General features: G+C 33.4%; 1 protein-coding gene across 1 annotated transcript in view; it reads right to left on the reverse strand.

The window, feature by feature from the left end:
- Positions 1-5,031: 5,031 nt before the first annotated feature.
- LOC106465683 (clathrin heavy chain 1-like) overlaps positions 5,032-9,266 on the reverse strand; it is a 43,548-nt gene continuing 39,313 nt past the window's right edge. The window contains exons 27-29 of the mRNA XM_013925920.2: positions 8,430-8,651; positions 7,472-7,544; positions 5,032-6,369 (exon numbers count right to left, since the gene is read on the reverse strand). Of these exons, the coding sequence (XP_013781374.1) occupies positions 6,266-6,369; positions 7,472-7,544; positions 8,430-8,651 (399 nt within the window). The 3' untranslated portion in view covers positions 5,032-6,265. The remainder of the gene's footprint in view (positions 6,370-7,471; positions 7,545-8,429; positions 8,652-9,266) is intronic.

A 9,266-nucleotide genomic window follows, 5' to 3' on the forward strand; every position in this document is an offset into this window, starting at 1 on the left:
TAAGTAAAGACTTGTGTCGTTAAAGTTTCGTTGGAACAAAGTTAAGGAAAGTTAATTAACAAACGGGGACGTAACAGTACAATGATTTCCTCTTGATTAAAAACAAAACCATAATACCAATAATACGAAACAAAAATATGAAAGTAAAACTATATATCAGTAAGAAATCAGAGATAATCTGACATAAACTATTATCTACTATCTCTATGTGTATCTGAGAGTTTAGAATATACATTCTTAATTCTTATTATAAACTACGGTGTTTTCTCCTAATATATGATGACAATTCATTTTGTTTAATATAGTCATGCAATTTAAACAATCAACGGCGTATAAATATTATTTTAATATTCATTACAAAATATCGAACTATGTTGTTTGTACGTTTCTTATAGTCTTCCCTTAACTCAAACTTGATTGAGGGAGGACTGAGCATTTGTTTAGGGAAGAGAGTCTTGGTTAAGAAACGAGAGTCATAAAGGGTAGATTCATAGCGTGATATTGAGTTTGGGTGTGTGCTTAGTAGATTGTTGAGTTGTAATGGCGGTCTCTTGAGGTTTGGGTGTTGGCGTTGTACATCGGATTGGTTTTGAATTTCACGCAAAGCTACACGAGGGCTATCTGTTTGAGCCGTTCCTAATTTAGCAGTGAAAAACTAGAGGGAAAGCAGCTAGTCATCAACCGCCTACCAACGAATAGTAGGCTTGACCGTCACATTATAACGACCCCATGGCTGAAAGGGCGAGCTTATTTGGTGGGACGGGGATTCGAACCCTGACCCTCAGATTGCGAGTCGAGTGCCCTAACCACCTGGACCTGTACATTGATATTACGTTAGTTTAAACTCACAACTCCAGATAATCGTATTTGCTAACTGTTAAACATTTTACTGGTTCTATATGGGTAACGGTTTTATTAATGACAACAAGAATTGTTCATCGCGAACAATGACAAATGTTTCGAAGTATTAGTTTTCTCCTATTGCTAAAATTTGATTGTTTTGTTAGCAGAAACTTAAGTAGCCCTATTGTTGTTTAAGACGATCTGCTATTTTCATCATTTCTAAAGAAATAATTTTATGATCTTCGTAAGGCTTAGCAACATTCCATTTGTTTGATTTGTTGAAAGGCAAAGTTCACCAGTGTGATATCTACGTTGTGTCCATGGCAGGGATCTAATCATTAATGTTCTTTAAAAGAAAAGGAAACGACTGTCAAGCTGAGAAGTTCGTTATTCTATAGAAGATTCACGTAAACAACTGTTGTTATTTTTGTTCTAAGTAATTAGATAAATGTGTTCATGCTCTTAAACAACAACAACAAAAAAAAAACTTCGCTGTAAATGGTTTTAAAAAACCACCACTGTCGGAAGAAGAGAGTTAATAAAACAGAACAAGTCCAGACATGCCTCGATATTAGTCTCGGGTAGTAGAAGCCTATAAACATACGGAACGATCCTTCTTGACTCTCTCGGTATTACGTTGTAAAGCGAATGATAGGCTGGTTTAGCATTTAAAACAGCTTAGCTTACTAAATATCACACAAGAATATATTAATAGCATCAGTGATGCATAGTCTTGTGTTAGCAAAAGACACGTCAACCATCATACATATACTATTGTGATTATTTCTAAATTAAATAATTTCAATAAGATTACTTATTTATTATTTCCTTATCACATACAATTGTTATTAGATACAGGAATTTTTCCAGCCTAAATGCTCCCCAGTGGCACAGCGGTATGTCTGTGGACTTACAACGCTAGAAACCGCGTTTCGATACCTGTGATGGCCAGAACACAGATGGTCCATTGTGTAGCTTTGTGCTTAATTACAAACAAACTATTCCAAATATTTGCAAAACTTAAATTATTACGTATAATTGAAATAACTATAGCTTGTATTGATTGTTAAATTAACTCGCAATAATGATAAAGATTTTTTTTTTCTGTTCTCCGTCTATTTCATGCTCTTACAGTTTCGGAAGATGGTAACGAGACATGCTGAAGAATCAGAGGGTAAGCAATTAACGTGTAACTAAGTTGAAACATGACTGGACATGTTTTATTGACGGAAGATGGTAACGAGATACACTGAAGAATCAGAGGGTAAGCAGTTAACGTGTAACTAAGTTGAAACATGACTGGACATGTTTTATTGACGGAAGATGGTAACGAGATACACTGAAGAATCAGAGGGTAAGCAGTTAACGTGTAACTAAGTTGAAACATGACTGGACATGTTTTATTGACGGAAGATGGTAACGAGACATGGTGAGGATCAAGATAGAAAGAAAAATATTATCGTGGTGTAATTAGTATTAAATATGATTGACATAATCCAATATAGTGGAGGCACGACATCTCTAAAGGGGTAATTATGAAATATTAAGGTCATTAAACATTGCCTTAGGCTTATTACATAACAAGAATGACAGCATTTAACTTGTATGCACTCACTTAGGGCCACCATATTTGCGGAAGTCATGTTAGAGGACAATCGACATGACGTCACAAGGTCCAGTTCAAACTGACCTAGCGTAACCTATATACTAAATTGGTCTGTAATATTTCTCATTACTTTGTAAAAAATCATATGTACTAACTTTTTGAAGGGAAAAAAAAACATGCAGCAACATTCGTCCTTCTAGCGTGTGTGTGTGGGGGGGGGGGGATCTGGGAGCTTGCTCCCCTGGAAGTCTTTTGAGGAGAAACAATGCAAATTCTTCCATCCTATGTCACAGAATAAATGCAAACAAGGTTTCAGTTGAAGCCACAATTAACTTTGCACTTCTGTGTGACCGTTGTATCATTGTAAGTGGTTATTTGTAATACACACATTTAAAGAAACATTGTGTAAGAAGTGATCCGATTGTTAGGCATTAGAATGGTCCTAAAATCAGAAGCCTAACGTGCGAATAGATGCGGTTCACTATTTGGTACTTCTTATCCACATCTACCAAGCAGGAATTAAGTAACCACACCAGATCTACACGAAACCCACCTTCGAAAAAGAAAGTGGATTTCTGCCAAAAAAATGGGGAAATATACGTGCTCCGGCGAAACATTTCCAAATCACCCACACACACACAACAAAAAAAAAAAAGAGAAAAAAATTAATAATTTGGCTTACCGATCACTATACAAATAAATCAACAAATTGATTTTGTCTGTTCAACACAAAGCTACAAGGTGGGCTATCTGTGCTGTGTCCACCACAGACACTGAAGCTAGCCTTTAATTTCGTGCAGAGCGAGCTACACGAGGGCTATCTGTCCCTTATATAGCAGTTACAGACTAGAGGGGAGTCAGCTAGTCAATACCACCCACCAACAACTCCCAAACTGCTCTTTTACCAATGTAAAGTGGGATTGACTGTCACATTATAATGTCCCCACAACTGAAAGGGCAAGCATGTTTGGTGATAGGGGGTTCAAACCAACGACCCTCAGATTGAGAGTCAAGTACCTTAACCACAAGGCCCCTAGCATCATAAACCAATAGACTTACTGCTGAACCAACCATGTATGGTGGAACATAAAGGTATAACAAAATGTACTAAACGTTTCTTATTTGAATATTTCACCCAGAAAACTTTAGTGGATGAACTTCATTTTTTGTGTGAGATAATATACGTGTTCCAATTTAATAAAAACATTCTAAGTTTTGATTTCAGAGTATTAAATACGTTACTAGATATTAATGTGGGATGTTTATCATAAATTTTAAAGTTCATACTCATATCCATGCACAAAATGGACATCAGCTCGCCATCCTTATTTGACATATTATCGGGTAATCAAACTGCAATGCTTTTTTTATAATTAGTTTGGAGAAACCAAGCCTCAAAATAGATATTAAAAAAAAATGTTTCATTTTATAAATATTACTAAGCTCTCAACAAATTTATTTTTTTTATTAGTTTTGGTGTTCCTAATCATACACGTCAGTTTACAGTAATAAAATAATTTTAGGCAAATAATCCACCAACATAATAGAATTACAGATAAATATATGCAAATGACAAAAAAAATATATATACGGTGAAAAAAAAAATTAGTGAGCTAAACATAACGCAAGTAATAAATATGACGATAAATATTATTCTGACAAACTTTTAAAAATATACTTTATAGTCTATGACACATTTCAGTAAGTGAAATAACATGACATGTGAAGGCAGTATTTCACACAAATTCCATATCACATGTACTGCAATCTGAAAAATAAACCAGTAGATTGAGATAATATGATGGATGAAACAGAAAGTTGGCTTAACAGGAAGACTTTATTGTATGTATTTAACTCTTGTGTGTTAACGCTTTGGGAACATTTTAGTTAATTTAATTAGAACTAAATTTGTACCCCCCCCTTTTTTTTAACCCAGTTAATAGTTCTTAAAGTTACACTTATTTTTCAGTTAATCCTGTTGAGTGTGTGAAGGAAGAAAAAAAAAGAATAAAAAAAAATAATACAGGAATACAACCAAAAAAAAAGAATCCCTTGGTGAAAATCAAGATTTAAAATTAAGAAGAGAGAGAGAAAAAAGTATGATACCAGTATTAAATGAAATTACTTTCATCATAGACTCTCAAGAAAGTTCTTTTGGTTCCAAAATGTAAGACTTTTTCTTTTCAGTGCACCAATAAACAGTTGTTCAAAACAACAGAAGAGAATCACAAAGTTATAAAAAAAACAATAAAAGATTAGATGACTCTTGTGAACTCTACCGACTTCAGTGACCTACAGTAATTAGAATTTTATAATGGTAACTTTGGAAGTTTTATTCACATACCAAACTTAGAACTTTTAAACTCTAGAAAACACTTAATTGATTAGTGAACATTTGTTTCTCTGTTACCTGACTAATAAAGGTTCTTCTCCAAAGAGGATGTGCACGCACACGCACAGAGCAATACAAGAAAAAAAAGAAAAGAAAAAGAGATAAATACTTAACAGTGAAGGTCAAACTGAATTTTTTTTTGTTTTTGTTTTTGTAAATATTAAAACAATATAAAAAAAACAAAACAAAGTTACAACTTTAGTACCTTTTTATTAGTCTTATGAACTCGTGTTGTAAAGGTACATTTGTAAAGTAACTGCGATATGACAGGCCCATAACATTATTAGGGCTAATTTAGATATTTCCAAATGATAATAAGTTGAAACAATACAGTTCATAGACAGATAATAGTATTTAATTAATGGAGGTGATTGAAACAAAAAAACAACAACAACGAATTATGATTTATTAATGTGACTTTTGGATTTGTATCGTTTTTAGCCTGCAATCTTTACTTGGTACACATACAGCCAGTAAGACTAAATTCTCACTACTACAGCATTTTGGACCATCAAAACATTATTCTACACATTTTTGACCAAACCTTGAAAACTTGGATAATCTAAACACCACCAGTAAGTTACCACTTCTACCATACAATACTGAAACTTTTCCGAACTGCTTTAAGAGTACTTCTTAAACCTAGGTTTCGTCTCACTTGGGTGTTTACGACACATGTACTATTAGAAGAACATTTAAAAAAATTCTTGGTTTCTAGGTTAAACACGGGTACCAGACACATTATCGTACTTCACATTTAACCAAATTCAAAAATAAAACGATATCAAGGTAACGTACATTCCTTTTACTACTATTCCCACACATCTTCCCCAACAAAAAAAGTCGTAGGTTTCTTACTAATTCCTAGAATGAAAGGTTTTATTCCACAATATTTTACAACTGCTGAAAATGATGGTAAATAAGTCATTCCTCAACATTATGAAGACTGCACAATTCATGCCTTGAGAAAGAGTTTGAAAACAATTCCGTTATCAAGAAAAAAAATCAATATTTAGAACTACAGATTCATATCCTTGCTTTATCCCCAGTCCCTCAATCTTAAATAATGCCTCAGTGAACAGTATTCCTCATGCTCACTGTTCCCCATACACACATACAAAAAACAAAAGAAAAAAAATGTACCTAATGTCATGTTAATACAAACACAGGAATGGGCTGATCAAAGAAAGTGGAAAATGCTAAATTTTAGCTGAATAATTTATATATATATATATATAAAAAAAAGTTTTAAATTACACCCTTTTCTGTCAAAAGTAACACTAAAATAAAATAGGAGACAGAGGTACAACACTAGACTATTCCCTAAAGCAATGTTCTATTCATTCAAATTTAGTCCTGTGCCTGCAGGCCATTCTTTCTCGAACTGGAAGGAAGTGGGTTCTCTTGTACTGGTGGTATTGGTTTTACATGCCATAGCTCTGATAGCCTGGCATGGGCTGGCTGTAAGACTGGTACGCTGGTCCCATCATGCCCGGGCCAGCAGTCAACATTAGCTGAGGTTCAGGAGCTGTAAGAAAATCAATGAAAAATATTTTTATCTTGGATATATTTACATCTTTTCACACTGTGCACTTAACAAAATGTAGAGGATTTAAAAAACACGTAATACAAAATTTAAAATGTCACAAAAATAAATCTCTGTTCTTTCTTCATGGCCATGTAACAGAACATTTAACAGAAGTACACCTGGGTTTTTAATTAGTTAACAGTATTTCCTAGCAACTAAAAATAATACCGACTATCAAGTCAATTCAAATGTTGGGGTACATTTGTATCAAGTAAACTGGAAAAGTGGGGGAAACTATATATATATATATTGCAAGTGACAAAAATGCTATACTATAAATGAAATAACGTATACAAACAACGAATAAAAAAATAACATCCAGGGTTAAGCACCAATTCAAACATTATTACAACTATATGCGTAGTTGTTGTTAGGTGCAAAGCTACACAATCGGCTATCTATGCTCTGCCCAACATTGGTATTGAAACCCGATTTATAGTATCGTAAGCCTGCAGACTTACCAATAAGCCACTTAGGGCTATTCTTCTGACTAGTCAGATTTAATATTTTTATTCTACAGGTGGGAACAAGTTCTACTGAACTACCAAAAAACAGTATTCATTCTACAAGTCAATGCGAGTTGATGGTTTATCCTACAAAAGTCTTTCCTCGTCAAGAAATTTATAACTTATAATAATCAAAACTCAAAAACAACTGGGATATGTTTGACTTACGACTTTACTCTGCGTAAGACCTTTGTTATCTTTTAAAGCTTAAAGCAATTATAAGCCAAAAAGGGAACCAATACATTTTTGCTTAAACAATACTTATACGCACACGTTTTGTACTTATGTGCCTTCGAGCTAAACATCAGTTCTGAAACTGCATAAGATACCTTTAGAAACTTAGCTTTCTTTAATGGCTACTAAAACTTATTCATTTTCACCAGAGAAACCATGTGCTCTATCAAGTACATTGACGATCAATTATGAAAACTGGTAAACTTAGATAAGTACACAAACTAACTTCATTTCAGAAGAAAACTCATCAAAAGAACCAAAGATTTATGAATAATAAACAATATATATTAACATTTTTTTACCATAAAATATTTTTTGTTCACTTTGAGATGACTCTAATAATCTTTCATTTTCTTGTTCATCCAACTTGTCCACCTACAAATGACACAAAATCTCATAAAATATCTTACAAATATTAAAATTATTTCAAAAAGTAAAAATCATAACTAAGAAATATGAAGTTTCTCAGGTTTTTTTTTGTAATCTATAATACAGCTAAATAAAAACAATTTTACAATGTCTAATTATATGAAACTTACTTTTTCTCAAATATTTAAGAAACAAGATTGTTTGTTCGTTAAGCACAAAGCTACCCAATTAGCTAATTTTTCTTTGACAATTGTGGGTTTTGAAATCCCAATTTTAGTGTTATATGTCCTTAAACTTACTACCGAGTCACACCAGGGGGTTAAAAACATTTAACTTTAGTGTTCATACACTTTATTGCCTGGCACTGTGGCATGATGATTACAAATAATTAATCACGTAAACAATTACTGTCTATAACAGCCACTTCAATAGTGCAAAGTCACGTAGTCAATTTAAAAAAAAGATCCAATCAAAACACTAAATATATTTCTTCGTTCCATGTATTGATTTATCCACCGTCAACAGATTCCAGCAAATTGCAGCACCCACATGCACATTGAACCTGTAGGTTTGTAAACTTCACACATGAAAATTTTAAGAGGAAATTTTTTTGAAAACAAGTTATTTTTATAACATTTATAGTAACATCAGCTCAATGCAACGGAAACATTATTTTCCCTATAATTATTATTTATTCAACACCCATAAATTCCTTAATTCCAATCTTACAAATATGGGTTACTTTCTTTCTTCTGAGAATGTGTTTTTAAACATATCTCATATTCCTTGTGGCTTACCCGAAATCCGTGAACAAACGGAAAGTTTTCACCGTGGGGATATATACGGGTTAGCAGTTAGTTATCTCTACTTGGTACACGTGTGCTTACATACCTTGGTGATGTACTCTCTCATGACTTGGATCAAGTAAGGCATTGCAAAGTCGGTAATTCCGTGACGCCATGCCAGTTCGAGAATCACATCAGGTTGGAGAAGATCGTAGCACTGGAACAAACAGGCCCCAAAACATTCATAATTCTTCTCTTCTAGGAACCAAGCAAGCAGCTCTTCTGCTATGTCACCCATCTTAGACTCTGCTGCATATTCCATGGCATCCTAGAGTGTGCAGAAGTTGAAATAATGATTAATATGTACACACATGTGTATTGATAAACATAAACACACATTAACATTAGTAGTTAACAAGAAAACGTAATATAGCATTAAAACAACAAAATTATCATTAGAATTAATACAAATATTGTAATTCAATACAAGTTTTTATTTTGTTTCCATCACAACTCATTTCAAATTTTTTGGTACACTGGTTTTATTTCAATGTTAGGTTTAGTTAGTAGCAAAAGGGAAGACTGTAATTTGGAATACATTAGTTCACTTAAGTGTTTGACATCTGTCATCAGAAGAACTCAAGCTTCCAGAGTACTAGGTGCTTGATATCTGTAATCAAAATAACTCAAGCTTCCAGAGTACCAGGTACTTGATATCTGTAATCAAAATAACTCAAGCTTCCAGAGTACTAGGTGCTTGATATCTGTAATCAAAATAACTCAATCTTCCACAGTACCAGGTACTTGATATCTGTAATCAAAATAACTCAAGCTTCCAGAGTACTAGGTACTTGATATCTGTAATCAAAATAACTCAAGCTTCCAGAGTACCAGGTACTTGACATCTGTAATCAAAATAACTCAAGCTTCCAGAGTACCAGGT

The sequence above is a fragment of the Limulus polyphemus genome, unplaced genomic scaffold (genome assembly GCF_000517525.1).
Source record: "Limulus polyphemus unplaced genomic scaffold, Limulus_polyphemus-2.1.2 Scaffold2019, whole genome shotgun sequence".
In the NCBI taxonomy this organism is placed as follows: Eukaryota; Metazoa; Arthropoda; class Merostomata; order Xiphosura; family Limulidae; genus Limulus; species Limulus polyphemus.